Below are 27,437 nucleotides of genomic sequence, written 5' to 3'. Positions count from 1 at the left end.
ATATGTAATATAAAATAAAATACTGTGAAATAAAGATAGCAACAACATTTGTTTGTTTGTATTTTTGTTGTTTAACGCTGCACTCAGCAATATTCCAGCTATGTGACGGTTGACTGCAAATAATCGAGTCCGGACCAGACGATCCAGTGATTGACATCATGAGCATCAATCAACACAATTGGGAAATGAGCACATCCATCAACCAAGTCAGCGAGTCTGACCACCAATCCCGTTAGTCATCTCTTACGACAAGCATTGTCGCCTTTTACCCCCGATTCTTCATGGGTCGATAGCTTCAACAGAAAATCAGGTGTTTTTATAACTTTTTATATAAAGGTGGAGAAATCAAGGCTTGGATGATATACCATGTGGTGTGTGGGCCAATTCTGTTTATGGCCCAGGAGTGTTCTATGGGCCCTGGAGTCAAGTTTTACAGAAGACCTCAAGTATAAAATTTGCATAGTCCAGACTAATACAAGTGCACGTGCACGTATGCACACGCACACGCACAAGCACACGCACACACACACACAAACATGTGAATACAATTGCTATATAAGTGTGGTAAATCTGATTTCACCTCACCACCTGAGGGGCACATGTAATGGAACTACTTTCACTCGACTGCAGCAGCATGATGAAACATCTTGCTGTAGGAAAACCTAACAATACCTTTGATAACTCCTGATGCTTCAGTGTTCTACTGCTGATGACAGCCGAATGTAAGAACCTGAAATCACTCTTCACAAAACAGGATATAAGTATTCAATCTCTTATCCTTCCTACAGATACTATTCCTACATACTCCACCACCAGTATTCACTCGGTAGACCTGGCTTTCATTGATCAGTCAGTTTACAAATTCAACTTTCTTCATCTCTGAGACCACATGGCCAATGAAGCTGTAAATCTGTTTCTAAATATGGCAGAACAATTCTGATCTGAATATAGACATGGAAAAGTAATATTAATATTTGTAAAATTATTCTAAATTAAGATCAGTCATACAAGTGTCAAAAATAGAAGAAAAAATACATAGATGTAAAAAAAACATTCCGTATAAAAATATTCCTTCCACACACTGCCTTGCTGAAATTATTTATCAGCAATATCACATACCCTGTATACAAACAGTGGATGCGGTCCTGTTCTGCCCTGCTGTGGGAGCTAGCTCTATGAACATGTTCTTAAAGTTGTATTTTTAATCAGTACTTCCATATTTTCTTGATTATAATGCACGCTTTACTACACAAAACAATGCTGTGTATAGGGGTTGCACATATTACGTGTCTTCAATGAGTTTTGATGTTAGGTATTGACATTTTGATTTGTCATTAATGATTGTGCCATGGACCATTGTTAGTTCAAGCAGTCGTTACACGCCTTCTATCTGAGAGTCCCACTTAATCATAAAATATGGTAATGACTCCATTGTTTGGGGTTCCTTTGCTGTGTGTAGAGTTTGTATTTAATTTCTACATTACCAGTATTGCTTCTAAATGTTCCAAATTATTTGGTGGGTTTTGAACATATGTATATATATATATATATATATATACTTTCAGTCAAAGCCAGTTTCCCGTCCAGCAGCGCACAAGAGGCCATCTAACTTGCCTCCTGCTAAACGCCAGAGAACCAAGACACACGAGTCAAAGTCCAGTAGTAGTATATTCAATCTCCTAGAGAGGTGACATGACAGTGTAGCAGCCGACGCATAGGACATAACCTGTCACCACATCGATCTCGATAGGGCATCATAGGTCCCATGCTTGTCGAATGAAGATGTTATGTGTGACGTGTGTACAGACTGATTATGTATCATCTGATAACACTCAGATGATGTGGATACTTGTGCTGTTTGCCACATGTGTGGTTGGCCTCGATTCAATTCATTACAGTGCTGTAAAAGGCGACTATGCTTGTCGTAAGCGGTGACAAACTGGATAGGGTGCCAGGCTCGCTGACTTGGTTGATGCATGTGATCATATCCCAATTGCGTGGATCGATGCTTGTGATGTCAATCACTGGATTGTCTGGTCCTGACTCAATTATTTACAGACCGCCGTCATATAGCTGGAATATTGCTGACTGCGGTTAAACAACAAACAAACAAGCAGATATGATATGGCCAATACATTGCTGATGGTGGCATCTCACAACATCCACTCACACGCTTCACATCATCTACACTCCAACAAAATGTTTGGACTACTGTTGAGATGGCATGCTGGAAGATAACAAAGGGGACATATGTTTAATAGCTCAAATATGTATAGATAACATGTTATCATTTGAAAGAAAAGATGATCATTATTTATATGTGAAAAATAAAATATGTAAAAAAAAACAAGTATGTTTGTCACAGTCAGTATTGAACTGCTTGTACATTCAAAGCAGGCACAGGTCAGTTGTTTTTTATGTCAGTGCACATGTGCTTGCTATGTATATATTATGTAAAAAAATTTTATTTATCATCTGTCCAGTGGTTTCACAAAGATTCTAAATCTGATGCATGAATCACAAATTTTTTCTTTATTCGATTTTATGAGTCTGATAGTTTGTTGTACATAGTGTCAGAGATGTATATGTAATATAAAATAAAATACTGTGAAATAAAGATAGCAACAACATTTGTTTGTTTGTATTTTTGTTGTTTAACGCTGCACTCAGCAATATTCCAGCTATGTGACGGTTGACTGCAAATAATCGAGTCCGGACCAGACGATCCAGTGATTGACATCATGAGCATCAATCAACACAATTGGGAAATGAGCACATCCATCAACCAAGTCAGCGAGTCTGACCACCAATCCCGTTAGTCATCTCTTACGACAAGCATTGTCGCCTTTTACCCCCGATTCTTCATGGGTCGATAGCTTCAACAGAAAATCAGGTGTTTTTATAACTTTTTATATAAAGGTGGAGAAATCAAGGCTTGGATGATATACCATGTGGTGTGTGGGCCAATTCTGTTTATGGCCCAGGAGTGTTCTATGGGCCCTGGAGTCAAGTTTTACAGAAGACCTCAAGTATAAAATTTGCATAGTCCAGACTAATACAAGTGCACGTGCACGTATGCACACGCACACGCACAAGCACACGCACACACACACACAAACATGTGAATACAATTGCTATATAAGTGTGGTAAATCTGATTTCACCTCACCACCTGAGGGGCACATGTAATGGAACTACTTTCACTCGACTGCAGCAGCATGATGAAACATCTTGCTGTAGGAAAACCTAACAATACCTTTGATAACTCCTGATGCTTCAGTGTTCTACTGCTGATGACAGCCGAATGTAAGAACCTGAAATCACTCTTCACAAAACAGGATATAAGTATTCAATCTCTTATCCTTCCTACAGATACTATTCCTACATACTCCACCACCAGTATTCACTCGGTAGACCTGGCTTTCATTGATCAGTCAGTTTACAAATTCAACTTTCTTCATCTCTGAGACCACATGGCCAATGAAGCTGTAAATCTGTTTCTAAATATGGCAGAACAATTCTGATCTGAATATAGACATGGAAAAGTAATATTAATATTTGTAAAATTATTCTAAATTAAGATCAGTCATACAAGTGTCAAAAATAGAAGAAAAAATACATAGATGTAAAAAAAACATTCCGTATAAAAATATTCCTTCCACACACTGCCTTGCTGAAATTATTTATCAGCAATATCACATACCCTGTATACAAACAGTGGATGCGGTCCTGTTCTGCCCTGCAAGAACTGAGTTGGGGAGAGTAACTTATCCCACAGGCCTATAATCCCATAAAATCAACAATTTTATAATAATAATAATAATAATAATAATAGAAAATTCTTGTTTTGCCTCATCTCTTAAAAGTTCAATATTTTCAATCGTCGCTATGCCACTTATATTACAGAATGTTTATTCTTTATGATCAGATAAAGGCTGACAAGCTCCTCACAGCGATAGCTCGTTCCCGGGAGTGTAACGAGGGTGCTGTCGCTGTGAGGAGCTTGGTAGGCTGAAATGGAGGGGAGATAACTCTAATCACATGTAACGTACATGTAAACAAACTTTCTTCTTGGTTGTGCAATCACAACAGTGGTTTCATACCATGCATGGATGTAATCTGAATTTAATACACAGATACGAGTTCTTGTATCAGACATGACTTCCGAGTTTGTAGCAGGGACCGAAGCCGGCGCCAACGAGGAGGGCGAGATACTATACGATGCGGGGGAACTGAAGCATGTGTGTTGTCCACAGGAGGACGGGTTCGCCCAGGAATCGGTCAACAGGACCGACATCCTAGACTTCGGGGACGAGGGATTCCTGCTTCACGGTCTGTTGAGCAATCAGGAATGTCGGCATTATATTGACAAGGGAGAGGAAGTGGGTTTTCAACCTCTCATCGGCGTGAAGGAAGAATACAGAAGTTGTCACCGGTAGCTGCACCGTTCACATCATTGTCGTGTGCGTGTGTTCTTGCGTCTGTGTGTGCGTGTGCGTGTACGTGTGTCACACTGTTTTTATGAAACGGGCATCAAAAGTAATTTCTTTCTCATTCACCAGCTGTTCAGACGTAACGATTATTAACGGCTTCTTGTGTACAAGGTGTGACAAATACAGGGGCAACGTGAGGTCATCAATGATGGCCTATAACGTCATTAATATTGTGACGTCATCACGTCATGTCAACAATAATGTCTATTTCGTCAGCAACATATACTTTTTAAATAGGTGTGGTTATTTAGATTTTTAGTGTCTTGCTTTTTGTGAATTATATATGGATACAAAATTTACTAGACAGGAAAGAGTCTCCGTTTTCAGTATGAATTGATGAAATCCTTTAGAAAATCTAGATGTTTAGATGTTCTCTCCTCATACCCGAGTGTTTTGAATTCTGGTAGAAGAGACTCTTTTTATCATACTTTTTATTACAATTCTTTAAATTTCTTTGTAATTTGTTTGTTTGCTTGTTTAAGTGATGTGATAGAGAAATTGTGAGTTGCAAGTGTTTCCGTATCATAAATATCACACATTAAGAATAAAAATTGTATAAATGTATCTTCTTCTTAGAATTTCCTTCAGGAATCAGGAGCTAGCGGAGCTTCTGTGGGCAAGACTGGAGCCCTTCCTGTCCAGTATTGTCATCGACGGTGACCCCAAACAGAAGCATATACAAGGCATTGACTACCTCCTCCAGGGTACATGGCAACCATTGGGACTCAATCCGGTCAGTACAGGACTTGCACCAGACAGACCCTAAAAACACATATTTATTCATTGTTGGATCTGGGGACATGGGCGGCCCAATCGTCTACAATCTCATTAAAATCAGATCTTAGTTCCTGCTACCGCTAAACAAAGATCTGAGGACATCCCACTGAATCGTCTAATTCGCAACAATACACTGTGCAGAGTTGCATCCCTTAGGTGCGCAGGAAATGTGTGATTGCGAGTTCAAGTCCCTGGGTCACCCTGTTTATGATCCTTGGTTTGTCCACACCATGCCAGTGCTCATGGTGCTTGAGGGTTTCATTGAAGAAACGTTGTAGGACCTGCTTTCACCAAAATCAATCTGACATGCCATGATAGAACTGAAATACTGTTCAAAGCGGTGTAAACCCTCCCACCTCACCACTGTGTTTGTTCCAGGTCCACACGTGTTGAACAAGATAACATAATAGTCCATGGTTTGAAGATACTGTACATGACATAATTAATTACCCCCCTTCCTAAATACTGTCACACATTTCTGTATTCTGTACTTATTTGCTGATTACTATTCAGTTCACAAAATGTTTTTATATGGCACTTATTATGGTTCAATCAGTGGAAAATAATGCTTTATATGGCACTTATTATGGTTTATTCCCCGAAAAACAATGTTTTATATGGCACTTATTATGGTTCATTCCCAGAAAAACAATGTTTTACATGGCACTTATTATGGTTCATTCCGTGAAAAGCAATGAGGAAAATCACTCCAAATGACATGACTCATTTACCTGTTTCCTCCAGGTGTTCCGACTATGTCGTTACCTGCCAGCGGGACACTTCAGCCCCCACTTTGACGGTCACTTCTCCAGCAGCACGGACGAGCGGTCACTCCAGACTCTGATGCTCTACCTCAATGGAGACTTCAGTGGGGGAAGCACCAACTTTGTGGACGAGAAACAAGTTCTGTACAAGGTGGGTAGCGACTCGTGTAAGAAGTGTACTCCCTATGGAGCTTTATGTGTATCTAATCTTCAGACCCGTGCAGATCCGGACTTCAGCAGGTGAGGTGAAATGGGGTTTAACGTCGCGTCCAAGATTATTGCACTTATACAGTGATGTGCATGAACGTGTATGTGTTTGTGTGGCTGCTCGTACTAGTCCGGACTGATGCCGATTTATAGTGCAAGCCCACTGAGATACCATGCCGCAGTTTAACATGAATACCCCACTCAGCCACAGTATACTGACTCCGAGACGACCAGTCCTTGTTTTAGCCCCTTAATGCCAAACGCCAGACTGAGTAACAACAAGTCCCATCTGGTCTTCAGCAACCCATGCTTGTCATATGAGGCGACCTACGGGATTGGGTGGTCAGACTTGATTGATGCATGTCATCATATCTCAATTGCATATATTGATGCTCTTTTCAATCAGACCGCCTCTTTGGTCTAGTGGTAGAGCATCTGCCTGGTCATGGGTTCAATTCCCAGCTGCGTCATACCTAAAAACATTAAAAGATGGTACTTGTTTTTACCCTGCCTGGTGCTCGGCATTAAGAGGCTAAAACAAGGACTGGTTGGTTTGGGGTCCGTCTACTGAGTGGGGTATTAAACTGTGGTATGGTATCTCAGTGGGCTGGCACTATAAATTCGGCATTAGTCCGGACTAGTACAAGCAGCCACACACATACATGCACATCGCTGTATAAGTGCAATAATCCCTATTTCACCTCACCTTCTGTCAATCACTGGATTGTCTGGTCCAGACTTGATTATTTACAGACCGACTTCATATAGATGGAATCATGCTGAGTGCAGCATAAAACAACAAACAAACAAATATACAGCATTCATTGATTGACATGTCATTTTGATAAAGGTCCAACATACTACCGATATCTCTTGGATATTTGATACAAGTACACTATATTCCTTTAGGTGGTCACAACTGTTCTGGGTCAAGATACAAAGCAGAGGAACCAGTTAAAAGTGTAGTCCAATAACGACAGTTAACCTTTTTCTAAGTGTATATGTGGCATGTTTCCTATCTGTGGTAAATCTATACCATGGCTACAGACGTAATATGTAAACTTTCACAGTTGTAGCCCTAAAATACGGAATGTTACAAAGGCAAAATAGTTAAAATAAAAAATGAAGAAAAAACCATAAGAAAAAGACAAAGCTAAAGAAACTGTGTTTGTGTTCAGGATGAGACTGGCAAGTTCTGCGCAGAGGAGAAGAACGTCTTGTATCGCATCCGGCCCGAGTCGGGCATGGCCATCGTCTTCAACCATCACCGCCTACATGAGGGGGAGAAACTGGGGTCAGTGGAATGCCAGGTGTCGACCTTTCAACAACCTGACACACGAGTGCTGTAGATCATAAGATCAGATTCTTCTTTGTATATAAAAACATATCTCTGATGATTTACTTTTTTCCATACTGCATTATGTAGATATGTTTTCATCTTACAGAAGTCATTGGTTATTAGAATATCAGTGTAGCAATTTTTTGTACATATGCACTTTATTAATTAACTTTATTATGTGCCTACATTTATGTCATTTCCCATTTTGTCAAACACTTAACCAGAATGAGTGACGTAAAACATACAAACTGTAAGGCTTAAAAAAATAAAAGAATTGGTTCTCAGGCAATGCTTTTTTAAAATATAGTGTTGCCAGGTGGTGTCAGGGTTGGTGTTGGGGGTATGGGGATGGGGGGGGATTGTGTTTAAAAAAGTATGTAACCAAATAAACAGTTGTGTAACCAAATAAACAGTTGTGTAACCAGATCAACAATTGTGTACAATCAACCTGGGAAAGGGCCTCCCTACATAAATGTATTCCTAGCTGAGTAAAATACTGGAATACAGTATTTGACTACCGTTGGAATATTTAAGGATTTTAAAAAAAAAAGAAATTAAAATGGAAATAAAAATGAAACGTGCAGTGAACTTTATGATGATGCGGGCTATTTTTTAATAAAAATTTAGGTTAATGTACCTCTATTTACCATGCCTTGAACAGTGTTTCAGATATAAATATCATAGTGCGTCAGTTAAATGAGGGAAGAAAGCCCAAAGTGATACAGGTCTGAGATGTTTACCACTTTGGTGAAACCCACAACAAACCTAGAAACATAATCAGGCTGAACATGAGCTTCAAGACCACATTCACTGGTTTCCAGCTTGCCTTAGGGACACAACTCTACACAGTGAATTATGACTGGGCAACCCTACCCCTTGCAAGATACAGTTGCAGTAACATTATGACTGGGCCACCCTACCCCTGACAAGACACCCTACCCCTTACTCGACACCCTACCCCTGACAAGACACCCTACCCCTTACAAGACACCCTACCCCTTACAAGACACCCTACCCCTTACAAGACACCCTACCCCTTGCAAGATACAGTTGCAGTAACATTATGACAGGGCCACCCTACCCCTTACAAGACACCCTACCCCTTACTCGACACCCTACCCCTTACAAGATACAGTTGCAGTAACATTATGACTGGGCCACCCTACCCCTTACAAGACAGAGTTGCAGCAACATGAGTTTGGTGTCAGTGCTGACACTGGTGTTTGCACAGAATATTCAGTAATGAAGATGTAACATCGATCCTGTATTGTAAATGCATTGAAAATCAAAATTACTCTGATCAATGAAAGTACATTACAAAAGGCATACTGTGATTTATTTATACTCTGTTGTTTAGGGATGGCCGGAAGTATATTCTAAGGACTGACATAATGTTCCGCAATGTGAGTCCCAGTACTTGTTCTGAGGCGGACCAGAAGGCCTTGTTGATGGTACAAGATGCTGAACGCAAAGAGGTGAGATACGACAGCACTTGAAAAATGTGCACACAAGTGTTAAACACCTCATGTGTAAAGACAGTGAGCTAGCCCGGTTCTCTAAAGATCCTGTTGGAGTACAATGTGAAATGTGACATTAAGTGTTATGTCTGCTGCTGAAACAGCGGTGATGTTTTGTTACCATGGTTACACTTTGTCAAATATTGCTGAAGAATTAGGAAATCTGAGTTGGGTATTTTTGGTTTAATGAAGAAATCATGAGAATGTCTTGATTCCAGAAGTAGAATCAACAAGCCATGAATATAATTTCTCCATGGTTTTGCATATTTATGTATAGTTGTGTCAGTTTACTTGTTTAAAATATATGTCCAGAATGACCATTGAATTCCTGGCTCAGAATCAACTGCATCAACAATAGCATGAAATCACCATGATAGTTTAAATGATGTGAATCGGTGTGAACTATTATTTCAGGCTTGTGGGGAGTGCATGGAGGCAGCAGACCTGTACAGGAAGGCCTTCAAACTGTCGCCCTCCTTAGCCAAGGCTTATGGAAACTGACAGTCACTACCAACAACTTGTACACTGGCCCAGCTTGATAGACATGCAGCAGGCACCACAAACTTTGCTAAATGTCTTCAGTATTTACTGGGACATCCTGCCTATGATCTGTGGAGGTTCCAGCTTAGAGGATGTCCGTTAGAGCTGATGAAAATGTGGTTGGGGAGGTCAGTCAGTCATTGTTGAGGCCATCAGCTCCTGGTTTGCCAAGTTCATATCGATTATAATCGACATACCTGCAATATTTCTGGATGCAGCATAAAACAACATTCACTCGTACATTCCTATGCTCATAGGATATCCTGATTGAAGGAGCTGTCTGTGATGTGACTGTATACTACTCAAAAGAAGTTAAAGAACATGACATTAACTATAGTCACATGAAATATTCTTTTGAGTGGTATATTTGAAATATTTTGTTAATAAAACTGTTATCGACCATTCTGTAATTTTGTCTGTAAACATGTAACAACCATGTGTTTTGAAAAGCAGTTTATTTGTGAAGCAAAATTAATACAAAGAGAGCATACCAGTATGAAAGTCCAGCTTCCTACTGTCCGGTAGCATTTCCGTGTCGGAAGAGTGTATAATACTGTACAATACAAGCAGGACTGTTAGAGCATCAACAACATGGGAGACACACCCTCAAGAGGTTCCACATATGGACAACTTGATGCAGAGACAGGAAAGTAACAATGTACTGCCAAAGGGTTCTGTGGTTCACCAATACTCAAGGCTTCAACTGGTCAGAGCAACTGAATGAACCAACAAACAGACCAATGATCCAGGAACCTACATCTTTACCATGCAGAAAATATGAAGAAAACAGTTTCATCAGAATAATGTAGAAAATAACCGTAAATGACATTCATAAAACAAAGATGTTAATGATAAATGGCTAATTTTCTGTAAAAGTATTTAACAAGTGTGATATGTATTAGCCTTCCCAAACTTCACAACTAGTATTACCAGGTCCTTGTTTCAAACAGCCATGCAATATAAAAAGGGTGGCCTATTTTGCAATTCGAAAATCTCAAACAGGACCTTTGGGAATAGTTTTAGTAAGCAAACATTTTATTGAAATACATCCAACCCCAAACCCCATTCTAGTCCCCTAGAATCAATTACAATCCAACTAGCCTCCTGATTTGTCGACACTGTTAATTTATTGTCCAGTGCTGACATCTCTGAGAGCTATCTCATTCAGATAATGTTTCATTTGACTGGTCCTCTTCGCTCAAAGACTGTTTTGACATCATAATATTACAAACAACAAATAAATAAAAACATCAGGATTAAAACAGTTTGGAAGAAGGCACATAAATTAACAAGAATTGTAGAACCCCTAACCATTATAGTTCATGTATTATACATACTGAAATGGAATATATGAAGAATGAAAATCAAGGAAGAAGTTTCGAACACTGAAAGCACAGATTTGTCTGTTTCTTGTTTAACGCGAACTCAGCAATATTCCAGCTATAGTACGGCCGCCTGTAAATATTCAAGTCTGGACCAGACAATCCAGTGATTGACTTAAGCATCAAACCACACAATTAGGATACAATGACATGCATCAACAAAGTCAGCGAGTCTGACCACCTGATCCCGTTAGTTGCCTCTTACAACAAGCAGACGCCTTTTACGGCAAGCATGTGTTGCTGAAGACCTATTCTAACCAGGGTGTTCACAGGTCACAGGTCACGGGAACTTCTGCTGACGACAAACTACCACTTTACATGAACTGAAAAATTCATTGGTTCACAACAGAAACTGTCAGCACAGAATCATCTATATTACTGCATAATTCTTTCCAGAATGTATGCAGAGTAAACAAGAATTGAAGGTCATGTTTGTAAACTGTTAGCATCTCAATCATATTTTGTTTGATTTTGACTGCATATGATTGTACACTGTTTGTAATCATCCCAAGTTCATATTGAATATCCCTTCAACAAATCATGTGTGTGTGTGTGTGTGTGTGTGTGCGTGCGTGCGTGTGTGAGTGAGCGTGTGTGTGTGTGAGAGAGAGCATGTGTGTGTGTGTGTGTGTGTGTGTGTGTGTGAGTGTGCTTGTGTGTGTGTGTGAGTGTGCTTGTGTGTGTGTGTGTGTGTGTGTGCTTGTGTGTGTGTGTGTGTGAAGCCCTCACCAAATAAATAGGATTTAGTTTTGGAAACATACACACACAACAAACTATTGTATAAAAACTGTCAGCTTAAACACTGACGTCCCCAAAAATGTAAAATCAAAAGTAAAAGCATCAAAATGCAAATATTTGATTTGTCAAATTGCAATGCATAAACATTGTCACATCTCTGAAATGAAATAAATCTGATTTTCACACATGCTGACAATGATTTGAGCAAACCGTACACATATATACCTTACATGAACTCTTAAAAATATCAACAAATGATTCAGTATGATTCAAAGTCAAAGCTCACATGTTTGAAAGTGCAATGTCCTTGAATCAACAAGTTTTGGATTCTTTGTAATCATCCAATTCATACAGTACAGCTCCTCAGACGTGACATCAACAAGATGCACACAAAACACCTTTTCTCCTCCTAAACATGTCACAAATCAAAGAAATGTGTGTTACTTGTGCAAAATCACATATACACTATTAGAAAATGTCAACTTATAGGAACATGAGTTCCAGTCAATATAGTTGTGATAATAGTAACGTTACATATATAAATCAAAAGACGAAACACGCAAAAACAAAGTCTGTTAGTTAAAGTGAAACATGAACTTCAAAATATACCTCCATGACAGCATTATCTTTAAGTTTAAGAATAAGATCTGAGAAGAAAACTTATTCATACTGATAATGACATTGTATTCGAGGATACCTTTCTTACCTCTACTTGGCTTCAATTTTAAATACTATGCAGTTGACAATTTGCAGTTTCCATGAATGTTCTTTTTACACGCCAACATGCTTCTTTCTAGTTTACGAAATATGGAATGCAAATATTGATGGGAGTTACCATGAAGCAATATATTCAGTAAGTCACATGATAAAAAACAGTTTTCCATTCTGTTAAAGATAATGAGGGATTGAGTTGGGTTTAACGCCGCTTTTAACAGTATTCCAGTTATATTGCGGCGTGTCAGCTTAATGTGGGAGGAAAGCCCGAAGTGATGTAGGTCTCAGATATTTACCACTTCAGTGAAACCCACGAGCACAGGTATGGTGCTGACAAACCTAGAAACATAACCGGGATTCGAACCCACAATCATAGGTTTCTGGCATGCCGAAGGGACGCAACTCTGCACAGCGAATTGCGGCGCCTTAGACGACTGGACCACCCCTGCCCCCGTTAAAGATAATGCTCTCAAGTACCTGGACATTCAATACAAATAATGTCCACTTACGTGTGCTTTAAAATACAGCATTCAAGCAACAACATACAGCATAATCAGATTTAATATACAGCCTGAAAGTTAAAATAACTCAATATAAATGAAAATTATTACAACATAAATATGGTGCACGGAAACTTCATGCAGTACATTCATAAAACATGAGAATCCTTAACTTAGTGCTTTCGAAATCCGTGCTGCATTTCAACTAGCCTGTACATTCATACTGCACATGCATTTTGTGCGTTTTGATCGCTGTAGCCAGTACATTCATAATGCATGAGCTTAAAATTTGCATTGCATCTGTAAATCTTCAATTTGTAACAGACAATCTACAGCTGAAATAATTGTGACATCAAAGCTTTATTCTAAGTAGATATAGCAGCAAAGACAGCATTCTTTACATATATCACATAATTCAGTGTTCAATGTGTCACCGATTTGCTTCAAACTTAAACAGATTCTGATCATTCAGTAAAGAATGTATGGATTTGGTTCTGACAAACAGGATTAATTTGAGTGTCAGCTACATATTACAATTATATCAATGAACTGTATTTCGTCCACAAATATGAAAATAAAAAGGTTTTAAAAAAACAGCCAAAAACTGTTTTCTAATGTGCCTGTCATAAACATGGCAAACATTTTGATCGAAAACATGCCTTTCTTAAACATTCTTTTGTTTGAATGTTTTTATGATTGTAGGGTACAAAAACATTTTCAACTAAAAGTCATTAAACTGTGGTATGTAAATGTGTAACCATGGTAACAAGTTACAAAGAACAGGACATGGGTAACAATACCATAAGATAGTATGTAAAAAATGTTATAAATAACAACAGGGTAACTACATCAGCATGTTTTCTCACAGACAGTGTTAGAACAACACCATGGGTAACATTATCATAAAAATTACAAGCATAAAAAAATATTTGATTATCAAATACTGTAGGTATTATCACATATAGTGTTACTTAATATTGACAGTGTGAAACATCATTTGGTTTGTAGGAATGTTTGACCAAAGGCATGAACATTGCAGCCATGCAATAATTGAGATTGGAACAATCTTAATGAAACTATAGCTTCGATACTGTGCTTCATACATCTTGTTTCCAAAGGAATCAGATTAATAACAAACAATGCTTGGTTGTTGGTGACACCTTCAGTTGCTATTAATGATGCTTTTATGAAACACTGTTTGAAGGATTCCACGAAAATTATTTCCAATAGTAATTTTAATATTGGTTGTGGAATGATAAATATTCGTGGTTCCACTTTCGTCAGTCTCCCTTTTATGATAATAAGCATAATGAAAAAGACCATTTGTATTTTCTCAAAGGGATGAAAATCTATTAATTATCTTTCAACTGTACAGCCAAGGCTTCAACAAAAAGAAAATCATTGTTAATCTTAAATCTGTATATCATCCATGATATCTCATGGGCTGACTTGGCAGTGCTTTCCTTAAAATCACTTAAGATCATGCTGGAGAATTATGGGACGTCTGCTCCATTTGCTAAAACTTTGCCTTGTGACCTTTTGTCTTACCATAACACAAGCTTCTGACATAGTTAAACAAAAATATTTCTTTGCGTGAATAAAAGAATATTAATGTAACAGTACTGTTGCAGATTCTCAAGAGGAACGTAGGTGTTTCCATCCATACAGCCCTTACCGGCTCATATTCCAATACTGACAGTGAGTGAGAGAGAATTTAGGCCAGTTTTAGCAATATTCCAGCAATACTCCAGCAATACTCCAGCAATATCATGCCATGACCTATCCTGTGACACTAAAAACATATCCCAAAAGAAATGTAGTATGAACCATTTGGAATTCCATAAAGCTGTTGACAATTAACATTGTCTGATGTACAATACATCAATGACAGTGTCCAAGGTTAAGCATGATATTGAAGGGGTCCCTGTCAAAACCCTGATGTTAAAACGTACAGATTCAAGGGGTCACAGGGTTCAAATCATATTGCAGCAATCTTCAATGACCCCATGGCTCTCCTAATTTCGAACAATGACAAGTTAACATATCAAATATTAAAAGGGATACGCTACACTATCAATAGTTTAAATGAACAGGAAAAAGTACTAACAATTTTCTACACCATTCAGTTTAAGACATGCAGGTAATTAGAAGAAGAAAAAATCATAAAAGGTAGTCAACATTCTACTAACAAAAGAATGGCGATAGTAGTTTCGACTGATAGCGATGGGAAAATTGCCACAAACACTAAAGCATGCCTTTGTTTCATAAGGCTCTGTTTTAAAACTTCTATGTTTAGCAATACTATCATACTATGGGGGTGTTTATGGGGAAGCTATGAGAATTATCAAATCTGTGGTCACTAAAATTTGTGGATCCACAGACGATTCTCACTGCATCATGTCAATTTCTTGTCAAAAGTCAGTAATACTACATAATACGACAAAATATATATTGATTTGTGCTGAACGTAAGCTACTTATTGCTGCAAAATATTTACGATTGGTTAAATACAGGCATTTTTCACGCGGTCAGACAAACTTTTTCAAAATGAATAAAATATTAAAACTTAGTTATACCTTTGGAGGCTCACAACAAACAGTGATTAAATATAAATATACCTTCAACTAAAATTATAAACGATCTGTTCAGCAAGCTCAGTGACCTTTCAGAAAGGAAGATACTTTTTTAAGCGCTGGTGACTGGACCAGGTATACACTTGGCACAAAAAGAAATAACAAAAATTACCTACATATAATCATGATAATGGGTCATAAAGTTACAGTATTTCAAAATCTCAATGTTACATACATGTTTCGGTATCATAAATATTATATATTAGGAATAACAAAACACATATTATGCTTGCCATAGGTTTGCAGAATACAATGTATACTCCTAATATATGATATTTATGATATATGACAAAAACACACTCGGTTATTAATCTCTCTTTCTGACAAGCAATGTAGCAGAAGAAATAAACACCCATCTGGTAACCCAATGCAAAACATATCTTTGTCGTCAGTACAATTGTACTTATCACATTTTTTCAAATAGCATCTGGTCACCTTGTATTAGTTGTCTAAGTTTGATCAGTAGCTATTTTATACATGTTATACGTCCTATTCAATATTTCAGAAATTCTTTTAAGTGTCGCGACCTAAAAATATTTTGATTCAACACTCACTGACGATCATCTCAACGTGATGAAGTCAAGCATATTTGATCTTCTTGGTTGAGGCATACTGGTAGTAGTAGTACTTGATGCGCATGTAGAAATAGTGCAGTTCTCCCTTCACCCACTGGCAGGCCAAGGTGTCCGACATGGAGCACAGAAGCCACAGTCCCAAGATGCACAGCAACAGGAAACAGATGGCAAACAGCACCCACAGCAGAGTGTGGGATATGAACTCCTCTGTCAAACAGAAACAACGTAATGGTTGTCAGTGCTATCAGTATCTTACACTCAAGGGAAATGCATAACCATGTGGGGGTCAGAAGTAACACTTTTACTGCACACTTAATATGAGAAAGTAGAGACAATTTATGGACAACAACTTCTTCATTTACTGTTAAAGCAAGCCTTGCTTGACAACGGTATAAGATTCTATACCAAAACATCTGCTTAACAGTAAATAAAGAAGTTGTTGCCCATTGTCTCTACTTGGTCATCTGTTAACTTCCAAGTAATGCCTATCAAACAATTCACTTAATATGAGAACTTAGAATATTGTGTATCAACCATTAGTTTCAAGTTCACACTTCTCAGGACTGACATCCCTTCACAATTCTTGACTGGCTGCTGTTGTAAAAAATGTTGTTGTACACATATGCTGTAAATGATGCAGCCCAAACCAGCATCATGGAATCGGGTGAGCGTTAATTGTCTGTATATTTACTTTTGTGTTATGCAATAGGTCATGTGATTCCAGCTGTATGATGGCTGCCCATAAATAATCAATCCAGTGATCGATATTGTGAACAACCAGTGATCAATATTGTGAGTAACGATCCACACCATCAATGTACGAAGACAATCAACCAAATCACTGAGTCTGACCACAAGATCCATTTGGTCACCTCTTATGACCAGCATAAGCTGCTGCTGACCTTTGATAACTTAAGATTCCCTATGGGGGCCCTCAGTGAACTTTTAATCAACATCCTATTGTGGACATACATATGCTTAGTTCAGAGGTCCCTCCTTATATCACTACATACCTTGCTCCCTGGTGCTGTCTGATGCAGTGCTTGATGACCCTCCCTCTGGCTCCTGGAAACGAACCTGCTTTTTCTCTTTGTCTGTAACAAAACAAACAAGTGTCTCTCTTATAAAAACACACAAACTTTACATACTTGTACACTGAAGTGCTTATAAATAACCACACCAAACTTTTGTTCATATTTACTTTTGAACTCATGTGGAATATAATCAAGCAATTCGAAACATGGTTTCTAACCATAATGGATAAAAGAACTTTTAGACTTTTATTTCTACATGATATCTTTACATATCATTTTCACGATTATAATATCTTCAGTGGTGTTTGAATGACTTTATGTCCACTGTATTTTCTCACCATCTCCTGTTCTCCTCTGGCGCAGTATGGAGGATGGAGAGCGCTCCATGGAGGGGGTCACGGCTGGACTTACAGATGCCCCCTCACTCCCCTCGGAATCATTCAGTTGTGTTATGGAATCTGTATCAATATATCAAACACTGTTCATGCTGTAGGTCTCATACAAAAGACACATAAATCTCACTTTGCCAGACAACTGCAAAACTTCAGCAGTGTTAAATTAAACTTGAAAGTCAAGGGGTTCTAGCCCGAGCGTTGAGAGGTAAAGATTTAGGCACTTCCTTGATTCAAATAATAGAGTAGCAAGCCTCAAGCACCCCCAGTAATCCAAACGCTGATCAATCTGAAGTTTATCAAATTTCACACATTAACATCTGTCCATAAAGGCCTCTGATTCTGTGTATGGTAAACAAAAATATAACTGATATTTTCCACTACAGCTAGACCACATTAATCATAAATCATCTGGTCCAGATTGACTTTCACTGGAACTTGTCTTAGCACTCAGCAGTATTACAGCTACATAACGGCTGCCAATAAATAATCCAGTGATCAACATTGTGAGCAACGATCAATGCAATCAGAATACGCTGACACAAAATCAACCAAGTCATTGAGCCTGACCACCCAATACATTAAAATACCTTTAACAACAAACATAAGTTGCTGAGGAGATATTCTAACCCAGCATTATCAAAGAGCCCCATGCCAGCTGAACAGCATATTTGCCTGGCCTTACTAACAGTCTGCACTAACCTGAATACTGCTGCTTGCCGACCTCAGCATATAACGTAGCAAAAAAGTCCAGGCTCTCCCTGGTGATGGGATTATCGTTTCCATAGATCTTTTGCCGTAGCTTTGTGGCCTTAGATAAATGAAAGTTCTAGGTTAGTTTGTAAAACACCTTGCCAATGCAATGTCATAAAAACTAAATAAAAAGCATATACCATTACTGGTCCTGTCACCTGTGAAATACAAGTCACCTCTACAATGCCGTAACATTAGTTGAATATTATGTGTTGGGAAAGGTTTATTTCCAGTTTGTGAATGTTTACTGACATTTGTTGCAAACAAGTATCGGCTTCTGAGCAGGTCTAGATAAATCACTGAAATATTAATGTTACATGTATCTAGAAACAGTGGAATGTTTCCCTATAAAAAATGTTCTCATGTAGTTCGCATTTGCCTGTTTGGCAAAACTCACCTTTCCAGCATACTCAAGTGCCAGTTGGGGCCTGAAAATATATGAAGGCGATCTATAGCAATTTAGACAAAACTAATATGCATGTCCATCTTATTCTTTATAAATTTCAGCAGAATAAATATAATCAAAGACTGTTTCGCCATACAATATGTATAACACATGGATGAGTGAGTGAGTGAGTGAGTGACGGGAGGTTTGATACTGCTTATGAAGTAGTTAAGTTGGATCACAGTATATAAGGTTGAGTGCTGCATAGGCTGTAAGGATCCTAATGTGAGAATTTAAACCTCAATGGTATGGCCATGCTACTTCCCAGCAAGTGACACTTTCGTTACCCACCTAGTATCATTGCCTACCAGTGTGCAAGCGGCCATTACAAGAATCTTGAACAGTTTCCCTCAAACCCAAATATATATTAATTCATAAATTATTAATATTTTTGTCTATGTCTTTGGGAATGCCATTCTAGTCAACTGAGAAAAGTCTTTTCTGACAGACTGATCATTTCCCAGACAAATTTACATTTGTTTGTTTAAACAGATTGGATCGAGATTGCAGACTAGCGTAAAAGACATAACTACCCCCTTGTATTCTCACTAACATGGTAAACTAATCTAATTACATTCAACTGGACAATCAAAACAATTTAGCTGGGGGGGAGAGTATTCAACATCACAACATGACAGTCATCACTTGTTTGATAATATACCAGTCTGTTGCAAGTTCAACTCCATGCATGGTTGTAGGAACCCTAGTACAGTGAGGAGTTCTGACCGGCAGACACAATAGTAGTGAGTGAGTGAGTATGGTTTTACGCCGCTTTTAGCAATATTCCAGCAATATCACGGCGGGGGACACCAGAAATGGGCTTCACACATTGTACCCATGTCGGGAATCGAACCCGGGTCTTCGGCGTGACGAGCGAATGCTTTAACCACTAGGCTACCCGACCGCCCCGACACAATAGTATATATAGAGCTCTGTGAACAGGTTATCACTGTGACATGTGTGAGGAGCTTTGGGTATGGCTATTAAAGGGATGCAACTCTGCACAGTGAAATATGACCACTGACACAATCCCCTTCTGTCCTTTCCACACACACACGTAAGTCTAAAACCGTACCATTGCTTTTTTCATGGTCACACAGTCAGCAATGTCATGTCAAACAGATCACTTTTTCAGTTCTACTAGAACTATCATGTACAGGTTTATAACAATGTGTCAAACACTTCTCAGTATTCCTCCTACGGTTTACTGGTAATTCTGTGTAACTTACCAGTAAAACAGGCCAAGTACCATTAAAGTTTAAACCTATGTGTCCAAAATATTGAATGTACCAGTATATTTAAACCTAAACAAAATACTTTTACTACAATATACTCACTGTTTCTTATCAACACAGAGTTTGGCTAGATGTTCATATTCATCTGCCCGAAGTGAGTCAGCAGCTATCTTAGCATCTTCATTAGATCGGGATGAATCAGAGTTACCTGCCCCTTGACGCAACGACTCTGTGGATATGGACAATGATGAAGATGAAAAGTCCGACCACATAAATTCATGTTAATAAACTTGTAAAGATTAGAACATAATAATTTCATTCCCACACATGAATGTCCTAGAAATGCCTGCCTGTAAGGCAAGTTTCTCAGTTCATCCTCACACAATCCTCAAAATGCTTGTCTGTCTGTTGTTTGACATCAAACTCAGAAATATTCCAGCTATATGTGGTCTGTAAATAATCAAGTCTGGACCAGACAATCCAGTGACTGATAGCATGCCCATCAATCTACACAATTCGGGATATGATGACATGCATCAACCAAGTCAGCAAGTCTGACCACACAATACCCTTAGTCGCCTCTCGCAACAAACATGGATTGCAGAATACCAATTAACTCAGATCTTTACAGGGGACAATCCCCAAAATGACCCTTCTCACATATACCGTATTCGACGTAATAAGCGCCCAGGGCGCTCTCAAAATTAGAAATAAGGGGCTCTTCTTAGAATATAATTTGGTTAAGGTCGAAAGATCGTAAATTTTATGGTTTCTGCTGACAGCCTGAAATGATACAAAATAAAAGTCTGTGCGTATTGTACACGACAGATATATTTTTCCAGATTTTAATTGCACGTAATTAAGGGTGCATATAACACACTAGTGCGTATTATACACGAATAAATGTACACGAATTGTGTACATTGATCAGTAGGAAGAGTGCTAATTGGGATTGTTCACTAGCCAATATATTGGAAAATATCGCCGTGGGCGCTTATTAGAACAGGGCGCTTATTACGTCGAATACGGTACATGTAGCACACTTTGTACTCACCCTAAAAACACATACCAATAAATTTTCTAAGAATATGTACCCAACAAAACAACGATAAAGTCATCATGATCATATATTACAGATTTGTTTATGTCTACTCATGGAAATTATATCTATTTCTTAATGTGGTCTAACATCTGTCTGATAGATCCTGTTAATGATAATGCAAGACTCTGTCACTCACCTATCTTCTGTTGTATTTCATTTGTATCAACCAAGGCATTTTCATAGAAGAGCTTCTCAGCTTGGATAAACAAAATTGCCTTTTCATCTTGTGTAGTGGTTAAGGAGAAATGTAAAGTCAGTAAACATTGTGTTATCCTGGTTACCAAGTATAATTATTTAATAGAATCTAAACTGGAAACAAGCCACACATACCAAGCATAAATCAGATTGTAGACTTAAATCAAATTACGCTTAAAACATATCAAATATACAAAATAGAGTAATGCATGGTTCTAAGTCAGATAAATCAACGCTCGTGATCAGTCTGAAGGATACATTCTTCTTTTCTGTAGTAAAGATCAGCAATCTGTAGGGTAAGAAACAAGATAATATTTTTCATAAAAAGCATAATTACCACCTGATAATTAATACTGGTTATGGATGCTTTAACAATCTTCAAAACACCAGATAAGGATTAATTGGGATTTTTTTTATAGACAAGTCTGTGTACTAACTCAGGGACACACCAACACACTTGACTCTATAGTCCATCAAACTGCCACTAATGATGGTAATATGGTAAAATACTAGTATTCTACATCACGTTTAATGCTAAGCATGCTTAGTGTCATAGATATTGCTATTACAATTTCTGAAAGTAAAGTTTTACAATGGCTGACAAGAAACATGAAGTATTCAGAAAGTTTTCAAACATTTTGTTGGTTCAAAATAGAGAGATGATCAATTTCTGAGCAGTCAGGGTGGCCTCTTTGGGATGTGGATTACCAATTCCTACTGCAGGACCCCGTTTTTCGCGTGGGTGGGTAAAGTCACTGAAGCGTGCTTAAAAAGACTTTGAATATCCTTTGTATTGGTGTCACTTCACCGTTAGCGCTTGGTTGATTCCCGGCCTTCATTACCACCAGGAGACTCGTTTAGGTGTCCGTGGCCTGTGCGGTTAGCGGCTGAATGTGAAGACATGCGGAGACGTGTGTGTACTTGAATGTGTATGATTTAAAACTGACGTGTTGAACTATCAGGATTATTTGAAAATTATTAAGTGAACTTCACAAGTTGAGTGGTTTATCTATTCATCTTAGCACACAACGAATGGTCTACGATTCAATATGGCATTCGGTAGATGTTGAGAGTTCACATTATGTGTGTGGGCATTTCCTATATCAATTAGCAGCTGATTAGTTATTTCATCCACTTCATGGAACAGTTAACATGCTGAATGTGCCTACTTGTCACATGACATAACTCCTTCACAACATATGGACATGAGAACTGCTTAAACATGTTTGTTTTGTTTGTTGTTTAACGTCTCACTCAGCAATATTCTAGCATACTGACAACGTTCTGTAAATAATAAAGTCTGGGCCAGACAATCCAGTGATTGACATTATAAGCATCCGTTACGAAATAGGGATACAATGACACGCATTAACCAAGTCAGCAAGTCTGACCACCCAATCCCATTGGTCGCCTCATACGACAAGTGTGGGTTGTTAAAAACCATTTCTAACCTACATCTTCACAGACATGCAGAATAGAAGTGTACTGACATTTCTGAGACACTGTGGCAGCAGAACAAAGTTGGACTGAGGAGTCAGGTGGGACAGGCAGGCCAAGTAACACTTTAGGGCACAGTTCTTCTTGCTGTCACGTTCATACACCAAGGCGCGGCCAAACAGAATGTTGCGAGAATCTTCTGTCAGTTGGGATAAATCTCCAACATTTACTTCCTCGTCTGAGATATGAAACCAAGAAGTATTTGAAATATTGACATAATTAACATTGATTATGTAGTGTAGGAAATTTAGGGGTGTCCCCGATCTCATTAAAATCAGATCTTAGTTCTCGCTATCGCTAAACAAAGATCTGAGGACATCCCATTACCGGTCACATCAGAACGACCTTTCATCCGACCAATCAAAGCATCGCTTACCAGTTCATGAAAGTGACAGTTGGAATGTATTTTCTAATCATGCAACCTCTTAAATGTTAACACGGGGTATTCCGAACGACAGTTAGGGCCTGTACGACTGAATCTGTCAAACCTATTGTATTGTCTGTCTCTCGCTTCCATGGGATAAACATTTGAACGGTGGAGGCGTTGAACAGTATGTGGGAAGCACTGCTATACAATCTCAACCATTATTTAGACATTCCGGAATGTGCGTTTGTTCAGTTTTCAAATTTTAATTGAGATCTGTGTAAACATATATTTACATACAGTTATTTACACTGGACTTGTCATCAAATAACATGAAAATAATTGTAGAAATAAATATATTAAACAGTCAAATTTGGACAAACATGACTTTCTTCTGTGTAGTATGTACATATTTTTCTTCAAAGCTTTTTCAAAGATTCATTGTTGTCACTATTGTTATTTTCATACAGAAACAAACATACCATTGTCAATGACAGTTTGTTTATCTTTTTTCTTCTTCTTTCCTTCCTTCTGCGTACGCACCCCTGAAGCTACTTCCTGTTTATCATCCTCAGGTGGCTGTGGATCTACCGCACTCCCTTCCATATATTCCCCACTTCCTGTCTCATCTGTCAAAGCCTCAGCTCCCTTGCTGGTCATTGACTGATTTGCATCATTATCCACCTTACCACCATCATGACCATCCATTGTGATGGTACTTACTACATGGCCGCCATCACACTGAACTTCATCCACAGTTTCATCTCTTCCAGCATCATCAGCAACACTGAGAATCTCAATGTCACCGCCTTCCCCGCTCCCCGTTTGGTGGTCTGCTTCCTCAGTAGTCTCTTTCTCCCTGTTTTCTGATGAAAACCCTTTAATCTGTTCTACTTCACCCTCAGTCTTTGAAACGGGAGTGGCAGTCAAGTCAACCGAGCTCTCTCCAAACAGCTGCCCCTCACCTTCAGTTGTATCTTCAGACATTGTTCCAGCTCTCTCTAGTTGCTCCTACCTCCACACTGATACTATCCAGAGAGAAAACAATAAGTATTATACAAATAATTGCTCTTGATGAGGTCAGTATGTGAAAGCAAAGACCGAATCCCTTCGATGGTCAACGGAGTGAGTGAGTGAGTTGGGTTTAACGCCACTTTGAACAGTATTCCAGTTGTATCACAGCGTGTCAACGTTTACCACTTGGGTCAAACCCACAAGCACGGGTATGGTGCTCACAAATCTAGACACACAATCGGGATTAACCTTGGATTTGAACTATCATAGGTTTCTAGCTTGCCCAAGGGATGCAACTCTGCACAGCGAACTGCGGCACCTTAGACGACTGGGCCACCCGTGCCCCAAGTGCTCGAAAGAATTATTTGCTCTATGTATTTAACTGGAGTTACCATAGTTACAGGCGAAATACTCTATTTAAATATATAAACTATTTTGATTATGCACATGCATATATGTCATAAGTATAAATAGTATCATCTCCATGATCACCAGCACAAGAACATGTGTGCGAGCAGGTGCAAAGAAAGAAACATTAATAGACTTCATCAAACAATAATTATCTTGTTATTGAACAAATAAATAACAAGTTGCATGTCATTAATACCTCAGGTGTTTAACCACGATAGAAGCAAAGGGATGATATTTTGTCAAGACAATTAATAATATTGATTATTGTAGTTTAGTCTTGCACAGTGCTCCAGACAGTTGCTGTATTGGTGTATTATCAGGATGAAAAGTTGTCAAATACAGACGGATTGCAAATTACAACCGTATCTAATACATGGGGAAAAATACTATACACTGTCATGATTAATTGCCAATGTAACTTGTCTATTTATACTCAATAATCGGTGTTCAAAACAGTGGTAAACTACCTTCTGCCTAAATGGGAATATGTCATTTCGTGTTAGCAGCAAACGGATCTCCTCCCAATCCTGCATTGTCATTAGCTAATAATATCCCACTCAAATTTTCTCGTCTCAGTAATATTTACTTAGTTTGGCACCAAAATCCAAAGGGAGAACACACATCTAGTCTTTGAATGATGGCGGCACAATATCATACCAGTACTTGTTAATTCTACAAAGGAGCAGTACTGTACTCATATGGTTAAAAAATTATCTCGAGCACCGCTTGCAATAGTGCATTAAACATGTTGAAACATTCTATATAAATAGAACTTTCTTCTTGTCGGTGATGAAAATAACTTTCTTTAATACCCTTCCAAAGCTAAATAGAGTGAAATCTGCATTAGTAAATTTTAAGAATAAACATTTTCAAGTGTTTTGAAGCATTGTCCCAAGGTAAGACCAGTTTTGTTTATCACTAAAGATCTTGATTATCGATCAGACCATCTTGACTGGGCACCGTCATATAATTAAAATATCAAACAACATTCAATTTCTTTGAAAAATGGACAATGTACCGTATGTGATTTTTAAGTTCAGAGGTGCAAGCAAGCACTTCAGAGTGATAAATGTATGTGACGGTTGGCAGCACTGTTTCTGCAGTATACAATATATTCCCTATGCAAAGAATGGACTGCTCCACTGTAACATCATTCAACTCGTTATTGTGAGAGACATCGTGATAAACATGGCTATCTGAAAAGTTTGATGGAAACCCATAATCCAACGATAATATTGTCTTATGAATGAATAGTCGTTTGGAAACCTAATTAATGATAATATAGTCTTATAAATGAATATTTAGAAATACGAAAAGGACAGTTTCATATTTTAAGGGTAACACATTATTGGGGAACAAAATTTCTAAGCATACAAATTTTGTTTCAGTTACAAAAATATCACAACCTGCCAACAATGACATAAGTAAAATACTGTGAGGGTGTTGTTATTAGGGACCAGAATAATCATTTACTTACCCCAATATTTCTACCAGCAATTTTACTGAGTTAACTACTCTACATATATACTGTATACTTATTTGCTGTTTGTGAAAAGAAAACCTGCAGTGACACGGTTTAAGGACATGATTAATAGAGATTTGGTGAAAACACACATACAAACAAGGTACAGCCTACAGGAAACATATATACATCTATATACGTCTTTGGGATAGGCCTAAACATGGCAGGGAAAGGATTATGCTTATGAAGATCAGCTGCACCCTTGGGATAATGAACAGCTAATTCCAGTGAGCGTTAACCCATTTAAACGTTTTTATTTTGAAAACATGACTACAGTCTACACCACATAAGTTGATGTGCCTTTTCGAGATACAAATTACAAATCACATCACTGTGGAGCCGAGCTTGACTGCGCGAGATTTCAACTCAAAATGGGAACTTCAAACATGAACTTTACCTCGCTAGTATCAACAAAATTCAGTACGGCTATGAAATTTTAACAATTACTTCATGGATATGAGATGATTTGTTATCTATTCAGAAACGAAAGAGCGCATACGTGGTATAACACCACCGCATATCAAGTAACCCACCTTGTGGGCATGTCACGACCGAAACCACAGACGCCATCCGGTAGTTTCCGGTTAATACAAATTACGACCCGGAAGTTAATGAATATAGGAAACGAATTATGTTTGTTTGTTTTTAAAAAAAGAAAACAAAACAAAAAACGTCAAGAGTAAATACAGTCAGCCCAGATGATTACTATTGGATATTTCAATATGATTGACAAAAAGCTGTGAAAAGGGTGCGGCATATGTATGGCGTAGACTTACTTTTTGTTAATTATTGTTTGAAACTAATTCATGATTAAATGTGAGGGGGCCTTGCTGTATGGTACTTAAGTGAATGCACGCGGATTTAGATGACCGTGTGCGAGATACGCATTAGTCGGAATGCGCACGTTAAATCTCCCAGATTGATTGATTGATTGATTTAGATGGTCTTTTGACTGATCTCCACCAGAGACTACATACCAATTGGTATCGATATATGGCGCTGTGTATACCATATACCCCCAAGACGCACACAAAATATACCAAACAAAGGAAATTAGGGAACATGAATATTTTGGGGGATATTTTTGTGAAATTGTGCGCTGAGTCTTCACTACAAAAAATATCCCCCAAAACAATCATGATCCCTAACATCATCCACTATTTTAACATAGGAAACAATGGAAAAAGGTTTTACGATAATTTATGACGCTATAGTTCCCTGGATGAGTGGATGTGAGTAATTGCATAAATTGCGAAATAAGAGAATATTACCAATTTACCGAACACGTTCCAATT

The 27,437-nt window shown here is 38.3% G+C and overlaps 2 protein-coding genes across 2 annotated transcripts; one reads left to right on the top strand and one right to left on the bottom strand.

Annotated features, from left to right (window-relative positions):
* The first annotated feature begins 4,048 nt into the window (after positions 1–4,048).
* LOC139442672 (uncharacterized) lies at positions 4,049–10,030 on the top strand. The gene is made up of 6 exons (XM_071223537.1): positions 4,049–4,434; positions 5,069–5,225; positions 6,014–6,184; positions 7,419–7,534; positions 8,937–9,054; positions 9,511–10,030. Exons 1-6 carry the CDS (start codon positions 4,157–4,159, stop codon positions 9,595–9,597), a joined length of 927 nt encoding a protein of 308 aa, XP_071079638.1. The 5' UTR covers positions 4,049–4,156; the 3' UTR covers positions 9,598–10,030.
* A 1,662-nt stretch (positions 10,031–11,692) lies between these two features.
* LOC139443430 (consortin-like) lies at positions 11,693–26,723 on the bottom strand. Its single transcript, XM_071224420.1, has 11 exons — positions 26,676–26,723; positions 23,678–24,223; positions 22,825–23,009; positions 21,593–21,623; positions 21,276–21,362; positions 20,140–20,266; positions 18,755–18,785; positions 18,307–18,415; positions 17,551–17,670; positions 17,192–17,272; positions 11,693–16,385 (listed from the first exon to the last, which is right to left on the bottom strand). The coding sequence occupies exons 2-11, from the start codon at positions 24,180–24,182 to the stop codon at positions 16,183–16,185; spliced, it is 1,479 nt and encodes a 492-aa protein (XP_071080521.1). The 5' UTR covers positions 24,183–24,223; positions 26,676–26,723; the 3' UTR covers positions 11,693–16,182.
* Positions 26,724–27,437: the final 714 nt, after the last annotated feature.

Source organism: Haliotis cracherodii, unplaced genomic scaffold (assembly GCF_022045235.1).
Source record: "Haliotis cracherodii isolate W230 unplaced genomic scaffold, xgHalCrac1.p SCAF_5, whole genome shotgun sequence".
Lineage (NCBI taxonomy): Eukaryota > Metazoa > Mollusca > Gastropoda > Lepetellida > Haliotidae > Haliotis > Haliotis cracherodii.
This window is presented reverse-complemented; position numbering and strand designations above follow the sequence as displayed.

Bases quoted from the DNA above. Each gene is read 5' to 3' on its own strand.
- LOC139442672 (XM_071223537.1), top strand. From the start codon at position 4,157: ATGACTTCCGAGTTTGTAGCAGGGACCGAAGCCGGCGCCAACGAGGAG. The intron at 6,185-7,418 runs GTGGGTAGCGAC...GTTTGTGTTCAG, and splicing joins AGAAACAAGTTCTGTACAAG to GATGAGACTGGCAAGTTCTG. The intron at 7,535-8,936 runs GTCAGTGGAATG...TCTGTTGTTTAG, and splicing joins CATGAGGGGGAGAAACTGGG to GGATGGCCGGAAGTATATTC.
- LOC139443430 (XM_071224420.1), bottom strand. From the start codon at position 24,182: ATGTCTGAAGATACAACTGAAGGTGAGGGGCAGCTGTTTGGAGAGAGC. The intron at 17,273-17,550 runs GTGAGAAAATAC...GTTTTGTTACAG, and splicing joins CCAGAGGAGAACAGGAGATG to ACAAAGAGAAAAAGCAGGTT. The intron at 16,386-17,191 runs GTATGTAGTGAT...TCTGTTTGACAG, and splicing joins AGACAGCACCAGGGAGCAAG to AGGAGTTCATATCCCACACT.